The sequence below is a fragment of the Kogia breviceps genome, chromosome 8, assembly GCF_026419965.1.
Source record: "Kogia breviceps isolate mKogBre1 chromosome 8, mKogBre1 haplotype 1, whole genome shotgun sequence".
Lineage (NCBI taxonomy): Eukaryota > Metazoa > Chordata > Mammalia > Artiodactyla > Physeteridae > Kogia > Kogia breviceps.
The window spans coordinates 32,845,468-32,867,516 of record NC_081317.1 but is presented as its reverse complement, the minus strand read 5'-3'; the positions used below and the strand labels follow the sequence as shown (position 1 = coordinate 32,867,516).

Below are 22,049 nucleotides of genomic sequence, written 5' to 3'. Positions count from 1 at the left end.
AAGGCATATAGACCTAGGGTGAATATTAAAAAAATAGTAGGAGATACATTTAAAATGATAACATTAATTTAATGGTGATAATTTAGATTGAGTTGGTGCTTTTGAGTATATAAAGTACTTCCACATGAATTTTCCCAGATGATTCAGAAAGTCCTGTGGATTGGGTTAGGACCCTCTTTGAGGTAAAGGCAAGTGGTTGTGACTTGCTTGAGATCACTCAACTAATTATATGGCTCTTAGGCTTGAATCTTGGTCTCATGATACAAATCTGACACTTTTCCTCTGGTCTCCTGTGAATGTCCTTGCATCAGAGTATATAATTAAGATTGAGTTTAAACTTGGGAAATTTGTTACAAGATGTCACCTTTTAGGCTTTATCCAAAGCCAAAGGAATACCATGAAAATACTTGCACAGTTTTACATAAAAATGTATTTTAACAAATGGGAGAGAATTTAATTCATTTATTGTGCCAAGTACATAGGAATCGAACTGTAAAAATGAGTTAAAGACAAGTAAGGATTCCTACCAAATGAATTCTGGCACCCAATTGGGAAAGGTGAGTAGTCACCACAGGAGAACCTGGGATGACTATTTTCCAGTGTCTTGCTACATTTAGCTTAAAGCAACATGTTTAAGTGTTTAATAAAAGTTTTTGACTGACTGTAGGAGAGATATCTGATCCTAATCCCAGTGCTTTATACTTTTTAAATTGCCTCTGTAAAACTGTCCATTACAATGAAATTTAAGCAGTATACCAGAAAACTATTAAGAAAAACAAAAAGTCTGGGCTTCTCTGGTGGGGCAGTGGTTGAGAATCCACCTGCCAATGCAGGGGACATGGGTTCGATCCCTGGTCTGGGAAGATCCCACGTGCCGTGGAGCAACTAAGCCCCTGCGCCACAACTACTGAGCCTGTGTGCCTAGAGCCCCTGCTCCACAACAAGAGAAGCCACCGCAATGAGAAGCCCGTACACCGCAATAAAGAGTAGCCCCCACTGGCTGCAACTAGAGAAAGTCCACGCGCAGCAACAAAGACCCAACACAGCCAAAAATAAATAAATAAATAAGTAAATTTAAATTTTAAAAAAAGTCTGAAATCCCAACCATAGTTAACATATTGGTGAAAATCTACATTTTTAGCATCTCTAAAAATGTAAATATGTATACTGATACATACAGTTTTTCATAATTGGTACCTCAGTGTACAGTATGGTTGTCAATTGCTTTTCTCAGTCAACATCAAGTCATGAACACCTTTCCATGTCAACATATTTGCACTTTTAATGTCTACATAATATCTCATTATACTGATCTGTTGTAATTTACCAGCTATTCACCAGTTGAGAGACATTGTGTTTCCACTTCTTTGGCTGTGAGAAACTCTACAAACAGAAACTGGCATAAATGTTTGCATTTGGGAAAATAGAATTATGTTTATGTAATTGTAAATTCCTGTCTCTTTACTTGCCAGGTGGGTCTTCAAACAGCTCTATGATAAAGGCCTTGTTTATAGAGGAGTGAAAGTCATGCCCTTTTCCACTGCATGCAATACTCCACTTTCCAACTTTGAATCTCACCAGAATTACAGGGTATGTGAGATGTCATTGGCATAAGTTATGTACTCAGAAGTTAAATGGCTGTGGTGATCATGGTAACTTAGTCCCAGTGTGGAATGTTAGCCTGGGGAGTGATGTGAATGATGTGTCTTAATGTGATAGGTTTTGCTTGTTTTAACCATATTTTTATGCCTCTCTTTGTTTAATAAGTCCAGCTCTGCTCTAATTTCCTCCAGTCACTGTTTCATAAGGGTTATTGCTTAGGGTGTTTTTGTGTCTCATCTGAGGCTTTGTAATATTTATTTGTTAAAATTTGGAGGAAAATCTGATTTACGATTTGTGGTGTGTTATGATCTTTGATGAATGGAATAACTTGCTGTCATTGGTATAAGAGTTTAGATGTGTCTATTGTTTACAAAGTGTACTGCTTTACCTTACCCAGGGAGATAGTAAAGACTGTACGTCTTCAGGAACAAGAACTATCTGTTCTCAAGTGTGTATATTCAAGGGGTGTTTTATTTCTGAGTTTATCTAACCCTCTTTGGTTTTTTGTTGTTTTTTTACCCTCTTTGTTTTTAAAGGATGTTGATTTGTTTGGAATTCTATCTCATGGCTAAGGTTTGGAAAAGAGAAATGTGCTGTAAATAAACAAACTGTGGTATATTTACTTACATATCATTATTATTAACACTTGCATTTCAAAAGCACTTTTCGTCCTGCAGGATGCTTTCAACATCCCATTGGATCGTTGCATATCCTTGTGAGGTGGGCATGATGATGCCTGCCTGTTGTCCCCTAAATACCCTTCTATGGCGGTGCTCGTGTTATTGTTTTTTTTAATAAAATATTTTAAGCACATAAAAATGTAGAGAATAATATACTAACTATTGAGTACCAAAGACTTAAGTTTTGTCAAATCTTAATATATTGCTGTATTTGCTTACTTTTTAAAAACACTTTAACATGGAGAATTTCAAACATATACAAAAGTAGACAGAATAATTAATTAACAGAATAATTAACTCCCATGTCCTATCGTGTATCCCCTACAATCTCTATGGTCAATCCTGCCCCATCTACACACTCCACTTACTTCTCCTAGACCCTTTTTCAAAAGCAAATTTTAGACATATCATTTTATCAATAAGTAATTCATTATATATCTTTAATAGATAAGAAATATTTCTTTAACATTACCAGAGTACCATTAGCACACCTTAAAAAGCCATCATCAATCATTTTTAATATTCTTAATATTAAATATTCTGTAGTTGTTTGTTTAACTCCTGGATATCATCAGTGTTCAGATTTCTATTTGTCTCATAAACAGCATCCTTTTTTTCCCCTCAGGTTATTTCTAGTTGGTTTTTTTTGTTTGTTTTTTCTTGTTTGTTTTGTTTTAATCGAGACATAGGAAGGTTCATACATGGTAATAGTTGTCTTTTAGGTCTGTTTTTGTTTTTTGTTTTTTTTGGTTTTTTTTTTTTTGCAGTACATGGGCCTCTCACTGTTGTGGCCTCTCCCATTGCGGAGCACAGGCTCTGGATGTGCAGGCTCAGTGGCCATGGCTCACAGGCCCAGCTGCTCTGCAGCATGTGGGATCTTCCTGGACCAGGGCACAAACCCATGTTCCCTGCATCGGCAGGCGGACTCTCAACCACTGCACCACCAGGGAAGCCCCTATTAGGTCTGTTTTAATGTGTAGGTCTCCACTTCTCTTTCTATGTTTTTCTTTTTCTTTTTTTTATCCCCCTTGCAAATTGTTGTTTGGGAAACAGATATTACCTTGTAGTTTCCCACAATCTGAGTTTTGATGATTACATGTCCATAATCTAATTTAACATTTTCTCTCTCCTCTGCAATTTATAGAAATAAGTACTTCATTTTTGTTTGTTTTGTTTATGGTTTTTTGGTGGGGTGGGTTAAATTTTACCTATAATTCAATGCACTAATCTTAAGTATACCATTTAATGGCTTTCATGAGGAGAATTCACTGGTGGTCCAGTGGCGAGTCCTCTGTGCTTTCACTGCCGAGGGCGCAGGTTCAATCCCTGATTGGGAAAGGAACTAAGATCCCGCAAGCCTTGCAGTGTGGCCAAAAAATTTAAAAACAAAACATGGGTTTCGGGCTTCCCTGGTGGCGCAGTGGTTGAGAATCCACCTGCCGATGCAGGAGACACGGGTTCGTGCCCTGGTCCGGGAAGATCCCACATGCCGCGGAGCGACTGAGCCCGTGAGCCATGGCCGCTGGGCCTGTGGGTCCGGAGCCTGTGCTCCGCAACGGGAGAGGCCACAACAGTGAGAGGCCCGCATACCGCAAAAAAAACAAACAAACAAAAAAAAACATGGGTTTCACTAAATGCATCTGTTGTTGTTGATTTCAAATACATCAGATGTCACAGATAGCAGTTGATTAGTTTTGTCTGGTTCTGTACTTTGAAGAAATGGAAAGATCCACTATGTATTCTTCTGTTTCTGGCTTTTCTCATTCAGCGTTATGTTTGTGATAGTCATCCATGTATGTGTAGTTTTGGATCTTTTGTTCTAATTCCTGTGTAGGTGAATATACCACATTTTGTTTATTTACAGCACATTTCTCTTTTCCATTTCCTTCTTCACATCCTGATAGGTAACCACTATGCTGAATTTGGTGTTTCTTTTTCATGCATATTTTTATATTTTTATTATCTATATAAGTATCCATAAACATTTTTTGGTGTTGTTTGCAAGTTTTAAAATCTCATTCATTGTACTTATTCTGCACCTTGCCTTTTATACTAAACATTATGTTTTAAAGTTTCTTCATATTGATACATGTAGCTTTAAGTTTATTTTTAACTGCTGTATAGTGTTTCATATAACAGATTACAATTTATTTATTCATTATTTTGATAGATATTTGAGGTGTTCAGAGGGCACAGCCTTCTTTTTCTTTTTAAATGGTAACAATTGGTGTTGCTCCAAACGTTTTGTAATATAAATCCTTGTGTACTATGCTGGAATTTTCTTTGGTAACTAAATTTTTACATGTTAGAGCCCCATTATAGCTTGTTAGGTCCTAGGGTTTTCAAAGTTTATACTCTTCTATAAGTAAATAAATACATTCTCTTATTGGGAAAGAGCAAGCTGTATGGAACTAAATTGAGTTACAGAAGAAAGTCCTTCCAACTTTTCCAAAAGGTAAACTAACTTGTGGTATATACAAATATTTAATTTTTATATTGTCTAAATTTTTAGTTTTTAGAAGTCTGGTAGATGTGATTATTTATGAGGCTTATGCTCATTGTGGAGAATTTAGAAGCCATAGAAGATATAAAGAAGAGGGAAAAAAATTATAATCCCAGTACCCAAAGGAAATCACTATTAATGTTTTATTTAGATTTCCCTTTAGTGGCTTTTTAATTTTTTTATGTTTATTATTATACGTACTAAAATTAATAATTTTTATATCATAGTACCTATTTCCTGGCTTAATAAGACAATATTTTTTTGTTCCTCCATTTACTTGCTCTATTCCATATACTTGCACAAAATGAATATATATGTGAAGCCAACACCCAGATAAAGTTAAAGAAGAACCTTGTCAATCAACCTGTCAAAAGCTCTCCCTTCTCATGGTCCCTTCAGGTTAGCATGTATCCCCCCACTCCTCTATAGCAACCACTGTCCTCACTTCCAACCTCATTGTTTGCTGATTCTGTACTAAATATAAATGGAATTGTACAGTTTGTTCTTTTTTTTTTTTGCATCTGGCTTCTCTTGCTCAAGATTATGTTTGTGAAAGTCATCTATGTTATGTGTAGTTGTAGATCATCATTTTAATTACTGTCTAGTATTTAACTTATCCATTCTAATGTCGATGGACATTTGGGTAATATCCAATTTTGGGCTTTTATCAGTAGTACTACTGTGAGCATTCCGGAACTTGTCTTTTGGGGAGCATATATACACATTCCCAGGAGTGGGATTATTGAATCATAAGGTATACTTATATTTAGCCCTAGTACAAGACTTGGCAAACTTTGTAAAGGGCCAGATAGTAAATATTTTAGACTTTGTTGGCCTGATTATCTGTCAGTCCTGTCAAAACCATTCTTAAGTCTTGGCCTCTATAAAAACAGGTAACAGCCAGATTTGACTCATGGACCATGGTTCATTGCCTCCCACTCTAACCCCAAAGGGATTATACTTCCACTAGACAGTTCTGATTACACTGCATCCTTGTCAGCACTTAGTATTTTCTGTCTTTTTTCATTTTGGCCATACTATGAGTGTGTACTAAGGATTGTGTTTGTTTTTAATTTTTGGCATAATTTCAGACTTCCTGAAAAGTTGAAAAGAATTCTCATATACCCTTCAATTCAAATAAAGAATAACACTGTTTTCCAAAATCATTATTTTATTTACCTAATTCTTTATGGACTTATTATAAAATAGATCATTGTAATAGTGAAACCTCATTTATGTATCCCACTTGCTACACTATAAATGTTTTATTTGTGACTACTAAGGTAATTATTAAAGCATTTTCTTTATGTAAAAAATGTATTTGGAATTTCTTGCTTTGTATTTTCCTTTTACAAATATGGCAGTTTTTTTTAAAGCTCAGTTTATTCTGAAAATAAAAGTTTATTTTATCCTTTCGGATCAGTTCGTTTTTCTTCCATGTCTACTACTATGGAATCTGTAAAAGAATACTTTATCTCATTTTATTTCAGGATGTTCAAGATCCTTCAATATTTGTAACTTTCCCCTTGGAGGAAGATGAAAATATATCTTTGGTTGCCTGGACAACTACTCCCTGGACTCTGCCTAGCAACCTTGCCCTGTGTGTTAACCCAGATATGCAGTATGTGAAGATTAAAGGTAAATGTGAGCTTGGTTACTTATGATCAATATGAATAAAATAATTTTAATGAATTTTGGGAAAGAATGAAAGCTTACATTTCTTCCCCCTTTTTTTTACTTTTTTTATTGAGGTATAATTGACATACATTACGTTAATTTTAGGTTTACAACAAAATAAACATTTGTGTACATTATGAAATGAACACCATAGTAAGTCTCGTTAACATTCATCACCATACATATTTACAGAATTTTTTTCTTGTGGTGAGACCTTTTAAGATCTACTCTCTCAGTAACTTTCAAATATGTAATACAGTATTATTAACTATAGTTACCATGCTATAAATTATATCCGCATGCCTTATTTTATAATTGGAAGTTTGTACCTTTTAACTCCCTTTACCCATTCCACCCCCCCAACACACACATACACACCCCTGCTTCTAACAACCACCAGTCTGTTCTCTGTATCCGTGAGGTTTATTTTTGTTGTTTTGATTTCATTCTTATTCCACATAAAAGTGAGATAATATATTATGTGTCTATCTTTGACTTATTTCACTTAGCCTAATGCCCTCAAGGTTCATCCATGATGTTTAAGCAGCAAAATTTCATTCTTTCGGGCTTCCCTGGTGGCGCAGTGGTTGAGAGTCCGCCTGCCGATGCAGGAGACACGGGTTCGTGCCCTGGTCCGGGAGGATCCCACATGCCGCGGAGCGGCTGGGCCCGTGAGCCATGGCCGCTGGGCCTGCGCATCTGGAGCCTGTGCTCCGCAACGGGAGAGGCCACAACAGTGAGAGGCCCGCATACCGGAAAAAAAAAAAAAAAAAATTCATTCTTTCTTAAAGCCAAATAGCATTCCATTGTACATATACATACCATATTTTCTTCATCAATCCATCCATTGATGGACACAGGTTGTTTCCATAATTTGGCTATCGTAATTAATGCTGCTATGAACATGGGGTGCAGTTATCTTTTCAAGTTAGTGTATTCATTTTCTTTGTATAAATACCCAGAATTAAATTACTGGATCATATGTAGTTGTATTTTTAATTTTTTGAGGAACCTCCCATACTGTTTTCCATGGTGGCTACACCAATTTACATTCCCATCATCAGTGCAGAGATTCTCTCTTCTCCACATCCTTGCCCGCACTTGCTGTCTCTTGTCTTTTTGAAAACAGCCACTGTAACAGGTGTGAGGTGGTACCTTATTGGGGTTTTGATTTGCATTTCCCTGATATAAGTGGTATTGAGCATCTTTTCATGTACCTGATGGATATCTGATTGTCTTCTTTGGAAAAATGTCTATTCAGATCTTCTACCCATTTTTTAAATTGGTTTGGTGGGGTTTTTTGTTTGTTTGTTTGTTTGTTTGTTTTGCTATCAAGTTGTATCAGTTCTTTATATATTTTGGATATTAGCCCCGTATCAGCTATGATTTGCAGATATTTTCTCCCATTCAGATGGTTGCCTTTTCATTTCGTTGATTACTTTTGCTGTGCAGAAGCTTTAGTGTGATGCAGTCCCATATTTTTTTTGTTTGTTTTTATTTTTGCTTCTGTTGCCTTTGCTTTTGTTGTCAGAGCAAAAAAAAAAAAAAGACATTGCCAAGACCAATGTCAAGAAGTTTATCAACTATGTTTTCATCTAGGAATCTTATGGTTTCAGGTCTTATGTTAAAGTTTTTAATTCATTTGCATTACTGTGTATGGCATAAGAGAGTGGTCCAGTTCTCCCAACACCATTTATTGAAGAGATTCTCCTTTCCCCATTGTATATTCTTGGCTCCTTTGTTGTAAATTAATTGTCTTATATGTGAGTTTATTTCTGGACTCTCTGTTCCATTGATCTATGTGTCTGTTTTTATGCCAATACCATACTGTTTTGATTACTAGAGCTTTGTAATATAGTTTGAAATCAAGGCGTGTTGTGCCTCCAGCTTTGTTCTTCTTTCTCAAGATTGCATGCACTATTCAGGGTCTTTTGTGGGTCCACATAAATTTTAAGATTGTTTATTCTATTTCTGTGAAAAATGCCATTGAAATTTTGATAGGAATTGCACTGAATCTATAGATTTCCTTCAGTAGTATGGACGTTTTAACAATATTAATTCTTCGAATCCATGAGCATGGAACACTTTTCCATTTATTTGTGTCTTCCATTTCTTTTATCAATGTTTTAAATTTTTCAGTGTCTAGGTCCTTCATTTCCTCTGCTAAGCTTATTCCTACATATTGTATTCTTTCTGATGCAATTGTAAATGCAACTGCTTTCTTAATTTCCCTTTCTGATAGTTCATTATTGGTGTATAGAAATGCAACAGCTTTCAGTGTATTGATTTTGTATGCTGCAACTTTACTGCATTTATTTTTATTTTTTAAAATAAATTTATTTTTATTTATTTTTGGCTGCATTGGGTCTTAGTTGCTGTGCGTGGGCTTTCTCTAGTTGTGGCAAGAGGGAGCTACTCTTCATTGTGGTGCACGGGCTTCTCATTTCAGTGGCTTCTCTTGTTGCAAAGCACGGGCTCTGGGTGCATGGCCTTCAGTAGTTGTGGCACACAGGCGCAGTAGTTGTGGCTCATGGGCTCTAGAGCGCAGGCTCAGTGGTTGTGGCACATGGGCTTAGTTGCGCTGCGGCATGTGGGATCTTCCCGGACCAAGGATCAAACCTGTGTCCCCTGCATTGGCAGGAAGATTATTAACCACTGTGCCACCAGGGAAGTCCCTCCAGTTCTGAGTTTTTGGTGGAGTCTTGAGTTTTCTATATGTACTATAATATTATCTGCAAATAGTGAGTTTTACTTCTTCCTTTCCAATTTGGATACCTTTTAATTCTTTTTCCTGCCCTATTGTTCCAGCTAGGACTTCTAATACTATGTTGAATAAAAGTGGCAAGAGTGGGCATCTTTATCTTGTTCTTGATATTAGAGGAAAAGCTTTCAGTTTTTCACCAAAGAGTATGATATTAGCTGTGGGGTTGTCATGTACAGCCTTTATTATGTTGAAGTACATTCCCTCTAAAAGAGGCATTTTTAGTAAAGTTGTTCAAGTAATTTTATCTAGCTACAGAGATTATCAGGATAAAGTTGGGGTTTTTTTGTTTGTTTGTTTGGTTGGTTTTTGGCTACACCACACAGCTTATGGGATCTTAGTTCCCCAACCAGGGATTGAACCTGGGCCCCCGGCAGTGGAAGCATGGAGTCCTAACCACTGGACCACCAGGGAATTCCCAAGGATGTTGTTATTATCAAGTAACGAAAAAATCTCTTAACTCCCTGGGTTTGTGTGAAGGCAGGGCCTGGATATGTACTGTTTAGGGCTATGCCCTTATAACCCATTACCTAGAACAAAATAAGTGTTCAATAAATATCAACTAAATGAATGAATGCTTAAAAAGTCTTATCATGATAGATAGGAGGAAATAAATAGACAATAGATGGGTCACACTAGAAATAGAACACAGTTAATTCGTTAAGGAAAACTGAGTTGGATACAATATTAGAGAACATCTGAAATTTTCTCAGAAAGTTGCTTAAGTCATGCTTAAGTATTATTTTTAAAATATTCTTTACTTTGATTTTTAAATAGACATCAGTATTAGTAATCAGGACATAGTTTGTACTTATAACTTAATAAACTTATTACAACTTATACAAAAAATAAATGTATTTACTAGAATCAGTAAAGCCTTTGGGGCTGGGAGGTAGCATGAACTCTCTGGTCACATGTCTTATGATTTATTGTTTGGGAATCTGTTCTTAGGTATGTCATAATCACTCATATGTGCTAATAACCCTGGGGAAATTTGCCTTTTAATAAAATTTCTTAGAAACCCAGAAAGCCTCTACTAAGTACTTTTCTAGTGGTGAATACATAGGTATGGTGTTATGTAGCAGGATATGTTTTGGAAGGAGAAATCTGATAATGAGTTTCAAACAGCACAACAAAGCCAGTTAGCTTCCAATGTACTTCTAAAGCTGGAAATAATCCAGCTGTTTGGGCCTCCTGAAAGGATAACCATGCCTGTTTCATGTTGGTGAATTCCAAGGCTTGAGGCAAGGGATCCAGAAAGGAAGCTGTAAGAAGTGGACAGAGTGACGGTCCAGAGTATATTTTCAGGAGTTTAGAGGAAAATAATATAAGAAAACATGTGGAACACGTCTTAGTTTACCAATTCCTACTCCCCTCTTCTACGTATCCAAGCAACTAGTTTATCTACTTATTTCCCCTGGCCTAGGAAAAGGACTATTTTTTACCCAGAATTTCCTTCTCGGTCCAGTGTAGAAGTAAATACAACTTTTTTTATTTTAGTTTTTTATTTAATTTTTATTTTATATTAGACTATAGTTGATTTGCAATATTGTGTTAGTTTCAGGTGTACAGCAAAGTGATTCAGTTATACATACACATATCTATTCTTTTTCAGATTCTTTTCCCATATAGGTTATTATGGAGTATTGAGTAGAGTTCCCTGTGCTATACAGTAGGTCCTTGTTGATTATCTATTTTATATATAATAGTATGTATATATGAATCCCAATCTCCTAATTTATCCCTCCCCCCAACCTTCCCCTTTGGTAACCATAAGTTTGTTTTCTAAGTCTATGAGTCTTTCTGTTTTGTAAATAAGTTCATTTGTATCATTTTTTAGATTCCACATATAAGTGCTAACCATGATATTTGTCTTTCTCTAACTTACTTCACTTAGTATGATAATCTAGATCCATCCCTGTTGCTACAAATGGCATTGTTGCATTCTTTTTTATGGCTGAATAATATTCCATTGTTTATTTGTTTTTTTTATGTAGAGCTGCATGGACTGTTTTTTTATATTTTGGAGATTAATCCCCTGGCAGTCTCTTCATTTGCAAATATTTTCTCACATTCTGTGAGTTGTCTCTTCCTTTTGTTCGTGGTTTCCTTTGCTGTGCAAAAGCTTTTAAATTTAATTAAGTTCCATTTGTTTGCTTTTGTTTTTATATTCATTACTCTGGGAAGTAGATCCAAGTATTGCTGTGATTTATGTCAAAGAGTGTTCTGCCTATGTTTTCCTCTAAGAGTTTTATAGTATCTGGCCTTACATTTAGGTCTTTAATCCATTTTGTGTTTTTTTTCTGTATGCTGTTAAGGAGTGTTCTAATTTCGTTTTTTTACACGTAGCGGTCCAGTTTTCCCAGCACCACTTAGGAAGAGACTGTCTCTTTTCTCCATTGCATATTCTTGCCTCCTCTGTCATAGATTAATTGACCATAGGTGCGTGGATTTATGTCTGGGCTTTCTGTCCTGTTCCATTGATCTATTAGTCTGTCTTTGTGCCAGTATGATGCTGTTTTGATTACTGTAGCTTTATAGTATAGTCTGAAGTCAGGGAGCCTGATTCCTCCAGCTCCATTTTTGTTTCTCTAGATTGCTTTGGCTATTCGAGATCTTTTGTGTTTCCACACAAATTTTAAGATTTTTTGTTCTAGATCTGCAAAAAATGCCACTAGTAATTTGATAGGGATTGCACTGAATCTGTAGATTGCCTTGGGTAGTATAGTCATTTTGACCATATTGATTCTTCCACTCCCAGAATGTAGTATATCTTTCCATCTGTGTCACCTTTGATTTCTTTCACCAGCATCTTATAGTTTTCTGAGTACAGGTCTTTTGCCTCCTTAGGTAGGTTTATTCCTAGGCATTTTATCCTATTTAATGCAATGGTTAAAAAGAAAAAAAATTACATTTCTTTTCTTTTTTAATTTATTTATTTATTTATTTTTGGCTTCACTGGGTCTTCGTTGCTGCATGCGGGCTTTCTGTAGTCGCGGTGAGCCAGGGCTAACTCTACGTTGCGGTGTGTGGGCTTCTCATTGAGGTGGCTTCTCTTGTTGCAGAGCACAGGCTCTAGGTGTGCGGGCTTCAGTAGTTGTGGCACACGGGCTCAGTAGTCGTGGCTTGCGGGCTCTAGAGCGCAGGCTCAGTAGTTGTGGTGCACAGGCTTAGTTGCTCCATGGCAGGTGGCATCTTCCTGGACCAGGGCTTGTGTGCCCTGCATTGGCAGGTGAATTCTTAACCACTGCACCACCAGGGAAGTCCTACACTTCTTTTTGGAGTAAAAATAGAAGTTTTTGAAAAAGTATTAGATTTAATCAGAAAAATAACCTCTAAGACCATTTTCATTTCAGATTGAAAAATTAACACAAAACATAAAAATAAAAATTAACACAAAAAATTAACATTGTACAGAGATATAAAAAGTAAAAATTTCATATAATTTTCAGATTATAATACTTTTATGCATCATGCTCCTATTACAGATGAAAAACCTGAGATTCAAAGGGGGTGGCATATCATTGCTATTACGAATCTCCAGTATGTGTTTTCTCAACACCTCCAAGCACTTAAATCAATTCAAGCACTAGCTATCTGGAGCTAGAGTCAGATATCACAGGTCAAGAGCTTAGTCCTACAAGACTGCCCCCTGCCACTGCACTCCCCCCTTTCAGATGTCAGTCACAAGTTCCGGTTGTCACCTGGGCTTCTCACCAACCCATGACTTCCTCCTTGGGTCCAAAGAGCAACTCACAGAACTCAGAAACATTGTACTTACTAGATTACCAGTTTATTATAAAAGGAGATTGTAATGGATACACATGAACAGCCAGATGAAGAAGTGCATAGGGTGAGATCTGGAAGGGTCACAAGCACAGGAACTTCTCTCCCCAGAACTGGGGTGGGCTACTCTCATAGCAGGTGGATACGTTCACTACCCTGGAAACTCTCCAAACCTCATCCTTTTGGGTTTTTATGGAGGCTTTATTACATGGGCACAATTGATTAAATCATTGGCCATTGGTGATTGAACTCAATCTCTGACCCCTCTCTACTCCCCAGGGGGGGCTGGAGGTGGAGGATGAAAATTCCAACCCTGTAGCCATGTGCTTGGTTCACCATCCTTAGGTTACCTAGGGGTTTTACAAAAGTCACTCCATTAACGTAACGAAAGACACCTTTGGTTCCCATCACTTAGGAAATTCCAAGGGTTTTAAGAGCTCTGCCACTACAGGGATTAGGACCAAATATTTATTTCTTACTATATATCATAGTATCATAGAATTGGTAACAGAACTTGAGAACTCTGTACTTTTCAAATATTCCCTGGTGTCAAGTTAACCATAGTCTCGAAGAGGCCCTTTCCATAGAGATTTATATGAAAAAAGAAAATTGGTACCTTCAGGTTTCTATAGTTTATGGGGAGCAGGGGGAAGTCAGGGAAAGAAAAGAAAAACTCATAGCCAGAAAAAGAATCTGTCTTACAAGACAGTTAACTTGATTCACAATAGCTTGTGCTATCAAGGAAAGAATATTGAGAAAGGAATGGGAAAGTGTTGGGCGTCAGATATTTTTATCATTATTTAGCTGTGCCTTAGGAGTAGCTAAGACCAAGAGTTGGTTTCTAACAATATCAACTGGGAAGGAGCTGTTTCCACATAGAGCCTGGCTGTGGTGTCTACTGCTGCTTCTCCCTGCGAGTGCATTTTTGTCTGTTATAAATTTCCTGTGTTGCCTGTGGGTCATGGCCATTCCTTAGTGAGCCTGACAGCCGTAAAGGCCATCTGGCTGAGATTTCAATCGTATCATTCATCTGCCTGCATACAACTCTTTTACTTCTTGGACCATGTGTTCTGTGTTTTATTCAGAAAATATAGACTCCACTTATAATGAAGTTCCTGTGAGGTCAGAACTGTTGGGTGGCAACATTATTTGTGGTAGTTTTTCAGTGAATTGCAAAAGCCTTCACAATGATCCATAGATGCTCATTTTTCTTACAGCCTTAGTATATTCTTGGGTATGTCATACTTTACATCTGGGCGTTTAAATTAGCCTAAATTTTTGTAAGGCAATTTGTCGGTATTTACTAAATTTTAAATGTTTATGCATTTGTTTCAGCTTTTCTCTTCCTAGGATACTATTCTCCAGAAATGTTTCCAGTATGGGTACAAAGACCATGTATAAGGATATTTGGTATCCCAGTGTTCATAGCAGTAGCAACTTGAAAACAGTTTAATTGTCTAGCATTAATTGATATGTTAAAAATAACTTATACCTCCATAAGATGGAATACTGTAGAGCTGTTTAAAAGAATGAGAAAATCTATATGTGCTAACATATGAGAAAATGTTTACAATGTATTATGTGAAAACAAATTACAAAACTGTATTGTGTTATATCTCATAATTATTAAGTTACATGTTTACATAATATGTATGTTAATATATACATAGAAAAACACCTGGAGGAATAGACACTGAAATGATAGTGTCGAGGCGGGGGGCAGGGTGGGGTGGGGAGTATGAGATTATGGGAAACTTTTGCTTTGTGATCTTATTGGTTTGCTAATGTTATGGATTTTACACTCATATATATTACTTTTGGTAGGAGAAAATAAAGATTAATTTACTTAAAATGAATAGAGGTGCAGTTAACAACAATTGATGAGCTGCCTTAACAGCATTTGATGTTTTTGTCTTTTTCGTATTTGGAAAGCACATGTGCCCTAGCGTTCTTTGTGGTGTTCCTCTGTCTGTGCTGAGCACATTGGATGCAGGTGATATAGGAGCCCCTGGAGGGAAAAATTTGCAGATGCGTGTCTTTAGTAGCGTAAGCCAAACCCTGAATATCATTGAAGTCCACTTTTTCCCTTACTCTCATAGATGCTGTCAGAGGAAAATTATACATTTTAATGGAAGCCAGATTATCAGCCCTCTATAAATTGGAGAGTGACTATGATATCCTTGAAAGGTGAATATACAAATCATTGATTTGTGCATGTCTGTGTGTGCACGTGCATGTGTGTGTGTTTAGCTTTAAAAAGTGAGATACTGGGCTTCCCTGGTGGCGCTGTGGTTGAGGGTCCGCCTGCCGATGCAGGGACGTGGGTTTGTGCCCCGGTCTGGGAGGATACCACATGCTGCGGAGCAGCTGGGCCCGTGGGCCATGGCCACTGGGCCTGCGCGTCCAGAGCCTGTGCTCCGCAATGGGAGAGGCCACAGCAGTGAGAGGCCCGCATACCACACACAAAAAAAGTGAGATACTTTATTGCCCAAAAGCTATATTATTCAAGTTTAGTTTTAAGTACTAACACCAAGTACATTCAGGTCGCACATTCCAACACTAATGATTTAGGAACAAGGAAACCAGAAGGGAATGGTAACTTGATGTGGCCGCAGCCTCATTTCTTTGATAATTTTAATTGTGACTTTGCCTTTCTCTTTTTTCTAGATTTCCTGGTGCCTATCTCAAAGGCAAAAAATACAGACCCCTGTTTGACTATTTTATAAAGGTGAGCTTAGAGACTTCTATCACAGGAGCTCTCCACAACCCATGTATTTGATAAATGGAGTGGTATTTATATTGTCTTATTGTTATATTGTTCATACAAGTGTGCCTAAATCCAAAAATCTGTTTTAGTATTACAAAAATTAAATTCTATTTCTGTTGCCTTCTTATTTTAATAATTAAAATCCTATAGGAATTTTTAAATTTCTCAAATTGCATAAGGAATCAGTTACATTGATAAGATTTAATCTGTGTATATTTGTATCGTTTATAGTCTACGCATCACCCAGGAAAGTCATTGAGGTGGTTTTTTTTTTTTTTTTTTTTAACATCTTTATTGGAGTATAACTGTTTTACAATAGTGTGTTAGTTTTCCCTTTACAACAAAGTGAATCAGTTATACATATACACATGTTCCCATATCTCTTCCCTCTTGCATCACCCTCTCTCCCACCCTCTCTATCCCACTCCTCTAGGTGGTCGCAAAGCATCAAGCTGATCTTCCTGTGCTATGCGGCTGCTTCCCACTAGCTATCTATTCTACGTTTGTTAGTGTATATATGTCCATGCCACTCTCTCACTTTGTCACAGCCTACCCTTCCCCCTCCCCACATCCTCAAGTCCATTCTCTAGCAGGTCGGCATCTCCATTCCCGTCTTACCCCTAGGTTCTTCATGACCTTTTTTGTTTTTCCTTAGATTCCATATATATGTGTTAGCATATGGTATTGGTTTTCTCTTTCTGACTTACTTCACTCTGTATGACAGACTTTAAGTCCATCCACCTCACTACAAATAACTCAATTTCATTTCTTTTTATGGCTGAGTAATATTCCATTTTATATATGTGCCACATCTTCTTTATCCATTCGTCTGTTGATGGACTTAGGTTGCTTCCATGTCCTGGCTATAGTAAATAGCGCTGCAATGAACATTTTGGTACATGAATCTTTTTTTTAACATCTTTATTGAAGTATAATTGCTTTACAATGGTGTGTTAGTTTCTGCTTTACAACAAAGGGAATCAGTTATACATATACATATGTTCCCATATCTCTTCCCTCTTGCATCTCCCTCCCTCCCACCGTCCCTATCCCATCCCTCTAGGTGGTCACAAACCACCTAGCTGATCTCCCTGGACCATGAGGCTGCTTCCCACTAGCTATCCTCCCTACGTTTGGAAGTGTATATATGTCCATGCCATTCTCTCACTTCATAACAGCTTCAGTAATATTCCATTGTATATATGTGCCACATCTTTATCTATTCATCTGTCGATGGACAGTTAGGTTGCTTCCATATCCTGGCTATTGTAAATAGAGCTGCAGTGAACATTGTGGTACATGACTCTTTTTGAATTATGGTTTTCTCAGGGTATATGCCCAGTAGGGGGATTGCTGGGTCATATTGTAGTTCTATTTTTAGTTTTTTAAGGAACATCCATAGTGTTCTCCGTAGTGGCTGTATCAATTCACATTCCCACCAGCAGTGCAAGAGTATTTATTCCCTTTTCTCCACACCCTCTCCAGCATTTATTGTTTCTAGATTTTTTGATGATGGCCATTCTGACCAGTGTGAGATGATATCTCATTGTAGTTTTGATTTGCATTTCTCTAATGATTAATGATGTTGAGCATTCTTTCATGTGTTTGTTGGCAATCTGTATATCTTCTTTGGAGAAATGTCTATTTAGGCCTTCTGCCCATTTTTGGATTGGGTTGTTTGTTTTTTTGATATTGAGCTGCATGAGCTGCTTGTAGATTTTGGAGATTAATCCTTTGTCAGTTGCTTCATTTGCAAATATTTTCTGCCATTCTGAGGGTTGTCCTTTGCTCTTGTTTATGGTATCCTTTGCTGTGCAAAAACTTTTAAGTTTCATTAGGTCCCATTTGTTTATTTTTGTTTTTATTTCCATTTCTCTAGGAGGTGGGTCAAAAAGGATCTTGCTGTGATTTATGTCATAGAGTGTTCTGACTATGTATTCCTCTAAGAGTTTGATAGTTTCTGACCTAACATTTAGGTCTTTAATCCGTTTTGAGTTTATTTTTGTGTATGGTGTTTAGGGAGTGTTCTGATCCTATACTTTTACAAGTACCTCTCTAATTTTGCCAGCACCACTTATTGAAGAGGCTGTCTTTTCTCCACTGTATATTCTTACCTCCTTTGACAAAAATAAGGTGACCATATGTGTGTGGGTTTATCTCTGGGCTTTCTATCCTGTTCTATTGATGTATATTTCTGTTTTTGTGCCAGTACCATACTGTCTTGATTACTGTAGCTTTGTAGTATAGTCTGAAGTCAGGGAGCATGATTCCTCCATCTCCATTTTTCGTTCTCAAGATTGCTTTGGCTATTCGGGGTCTTTTGTGTTTCCATACAAATTGTGAATTTCTTTGTTCTGGTTCTGTAAAAAATGCCATTGGTAGTTTGATAGGGATTGCATTGAATCTGTAGATTGCTTTGGGTAGTAGAGTCATTTTCACAATGTTGATTCTTCCAATCCAAAAACATGGTATATCTCTCCATCTATTTGTATCATCTTTAATTTCTTTCATCAGTGTCTTATAATTTTCTGCATACAGGTTTTTTGTCTCCTTAGGTAGATTTATTCCTAGATATTTTATTATTTTCGTTACAGTGGTAAATGGGAGTGTTTTCTTAATTTCACTCTCAGATTTTTCATCATTAGTGTATAGGAATGCCAGAGATTTCTGTGCATTAATTTTGTGTCCTGCTACTTTACCAAATTCATTGATTAGCTCTAGTAGTTTTCTGTTAGCATCTTTAGGATTCTCTGTGTATAGTATCATGTCATCTGCAAACAGTGACAGCTTTACTTCTTCTTTTCTGATTTGGATTCCTTTTATTTCTTTTTCTTCTCTGCTTGCTGTGGCCAATACTTCCAAAACTGTTGAATAAGAGTGGTAAGAGTTGGCAACCTTGTCTTGTTGCTGATCTTAGTGGAAATGGTTTCAGTTTTTCACCATTGAGGATGATGTTGGCTGTGCATTTCTCATATATGGCCTTTATTATGTTGAGGAAACTTCCCTCTATGCCTACTTTCTGCAGTTTTTTTAATCATAAATTGGTGTTGAATTTTGTCAAAAGCTTTCTCTGCATCTATTGAGATGATCATATGGTTTTTCTCCTTCAATTGGTTAATATGCTGTATCACGTTGATTGATTTGCGTATATTGCAGAATCCTTGCATTCCTAGAATAAACCCCAGTTGATCATGGTGTATGATCCTTTTAATGTGCTGTTGGATTCTGTTTGCTAGTAGTTTGTTGAGGATTTTTGCATCTACGTTCATCAGTGATATTGGCCTGCAGTTTTCTTTCTTTGTGACATCTTTGTCTGGTTTTGGTATCAGGGTGATGGTGGCCTCGTAGAATGAGTTTGGGAGTGTTCCTCCCTCTGCTATCTATTGGAAGATTTTAAGAAGGATAGGTGTTAGCTTTTCTCTAAATGTTTGATAGAATTCGCCTGTGAAGCCATCTGGTCCTGGGCTTTTGTTTATTGGAAGATTTTGAATCACAGTTTCAATTTCAGTGCTTGTGATTGGTCTGTTCATACTTTCTATTACTTCCTGGTTCAGTCTCGGCAGGTTGTGCATTTCGAAGAATTTGTCCATTTCTTCCAGTTGTCCATTTTATTGGCATAGAGTTGCTTGTAGTAATCTCTGATGATCTTTTGTATTTCTACAGTGTCACTTGTTACTTCTCCTTTTTCATTTCTAATTCTATTGATTTGAGTCTTCTTCCTGTTTTTCTTGATGAGTCTGGCTAATGGTTTATCAATTTTGTTTATCTTCTCAAAGAACCAGCTTTTAGTTTTATTGATCTTTGCTATCATTTCCTTCATTTCTTTTTCATTTATTTCTGATCTGATCTTCATGATTTCTTTCCTTCTGCTAACTTTGGGATTTTTTTGTTCTTCTTTCTCTAATTGCTTTAGGTATAAGGTTAGGTTGTATATTTGAGATGTTTCCTGTTTCTTAAGGTAGGCTTGTATTGCTGTACACTTCCCTCTTAGAACTGCTTTTGCTGCATCCCATAGGTTTTGGGTCGTCATGTCTCCATTGTCATTTGTTTCTAAGTATTTTTTGATTTCCTCTTTGATTTCTTCAGTGATCATTTCGTTATTAAGTAGTGTATTGTTTAACCTCCATGTGTTTGTATTTTTTAGAGATCTTTCCCTGTAATTGATATCTAGTCTCATAGCGTTGTGGTCGGAAAAGATACTTGATAGAATTTCAGTTTCCTTAAATTCACCAAGGCTTGATTTGTAACCCAAGATATGATCTATCCTGGAGAATGTTCCATGAGCATTTGAGAAAAATGTGTATTCTGTTGTTTTTGGATGGAATGTCCTATAAATATCAATTAAGTCCCTCTTGTTTAATGTATCATTTAAAGCTTGTGTTTCCTTATTTATTTTCATTTTGGATGATCTGTCCATTGGTGAACGTGGGGTGTTAAAGTCCCCTACTATGAATGTGTTACTGTTGATTTCCCCTTTTATGGCTGTTAGTACTTGCCTTAGGTATTGAGGTGCTCCTATGTTGGGTGCATAAATATTTACAATTGTTATATCTTCTTCATGGATCAACCCCTTGATCCTTATGTAGTGTCCTTCTTTGTCTCTTGTAATAGTCTTTATGTTAAAGTCTATTTTGTTTCATATGAGAATTGCTACTCTAGCTTTCTTTTGGTTTCCATTTGCATGGAATATCTTTTTCCATCCCCTCACTTTCAGTCTGTATGTGTCCTAGGTCTGAAGTGGGTCTCTCCTAGACAACATATATATGGGTCTTTTTTTGTATCCATTTAGCCAGTCTGTGTCTTTTGGTTTGAGCATTTAATCCATTTACATTTAAGGTAATTATCGATATGTATGTTCCTATTCCCATTTTATTAATTGTTTTGTGTTTGTTTTTGTAGGTCTTTTCCTTCTCTTGTGTTTCTTACCTAGGGAAGTTCCTTTAGCATTTGTTGTAAAGCTGGTTTGGTGGTGCTGAACTGTCTCAGCTTTTGCTTGTCTGTAAAGGTTTTCATTTCTGCATCAAATCTGAATGAAATCCTTGCTGGGTAGAGTAATCTTGGTTTTAGGTTTTTCTCCTTCATCATTTTGAAATATGTCCTGCCACTCCCTTCTGGTCTGCAGAGTTTCTGCTGAAAGATCAGCTGTTAACCTTATGGGGATTCCCTTGTGTATTATTTGTTGTTTTCCTCTTGCTGCTTTAATATGTTTTCTTTGTATTTAGTTTTTCACAGTTTGATTAATATGTGTCTTGGCATGTTTCTCCTTGGATTTATCCTGTATGGGTCTCTCTGTCCTTCCTGGACTTGATTAACTATTTCCTTTCCCATATTAGGGAAGTTTTCAACTATAATTCCTTCAAATATTTTCTCAGTCCCTTTCTTTTTCTCTTCTTCTTCTGGGACCCCTATAATTCAAATGTTGGTGTGTTTAATGTTGTCCCAGAGGTCTCTGAGACTGTCCTCATTTCTTTTCATTCTTTTTTCTTTATTATGCTCTGCTGTATTTATTTCCACTATTTTATCTTCCAGGTCACTTATCCGTTCTTCTGCCTCTGTTATTCTGCTATTGATCCCATCTAGAGTTTTTATTTTTTTAGGGGGGAGGGTACACAGGCCTCTAACTGTTGTGGCCTCTCACGTTGCTGAGCACAGGCTCAGCGGCCACGGCTCACCAGCCTAGCCGCTCTGCGGCATGTGGTATCTTCCCAGACCGGGGCACAAACTCGTGTCCCCTGCATCAGGAGGCGGACTCTCAACTGCTGCGCCACCAGGGATACACTAGAGTGTTTTTAATTTCATTTAATGTGTTGTTCATCATTGCTTGTTTCCTCTTTAGTTCTTCTAGTTCCTTGTTAAATGTTTCTTGCATTTTCTCTATTCTATTTCCAAGACTTTGGATCATCTTTACTATCATTATTCTGAATTCTTTTTCAGGTAGACTGCCTATTTCCTCTTCATTTGTTAGGTCAGGTGGGTGTTTATCTTGCTCCTTTATCTGCTGTGTGTTTTTCTGTCTTCTCATTTTGCTTATCTTACTGTGTTTGGGCTCTTCTTCTTACAGGCTGCAGGTTTGTAGTTCCCTTTGTTTTTGGTGTCTGTCCCCAGTAGCTAAGGTTGTTTCAGTGGGTTGTGTAGGCTTCCTGGTGGAAGGGACCAGTGCCTGTGTTCTGGTGGATGAGGCTGGATCTTGTGTTTCTGGTAGGCAGGTCCATGTCTGGTGGTGTGTTTTGGGGTGTCTGTGGCCTTATTATGATTTTAGGCAGCCTCTCTGCT

The 22,049-nt window shown here is 37.1% G+C and overlaps 1 protein-coding gene and 1 non-coding gene across 3 annotated transcripts in view; one reads left to right on the top strand and one right to left on the bottom strand.

The window, feature by feature from the left end:
• IARS1 (isoleucyl-tRNA synthetase 1) overlaps positions 1-22,049 on the top strand; it is an 86,696-nt gene that overhangs the window by 11,960 nt on the left and 52,687 nt on the right. For both annotated transcript variants that reach the window (XM_059072397.2, XM_067041113.1), the window contains exons 6-9: positions 1,473-1,590; positions 6,276-6,423; positions 15,109-15,196; positions 15,677-15,737. In XM_059072397.2, the coding sequence (XP_058928380.1) occupies positions 1,473-1,590; positions 6,276-6,423; positions 15,109-15,196; positions 15,677-15,737 (415 nt within the window). The remainder of the gene's footprint in view (positions 1-1,472; positions 1,591-6,275; positions 6,424-15,108; positions 15,197-15,676; positions 15,738-22,049) is intronic.
• Positions 9,565-9,637, bottom strand: TRNAW-CCA (transfer RNA tryptophan (anticodon CCA)). Its single transcript has one exon. It is a non-coding gene; the product is annotated as a tRNA-Trp (tRNA).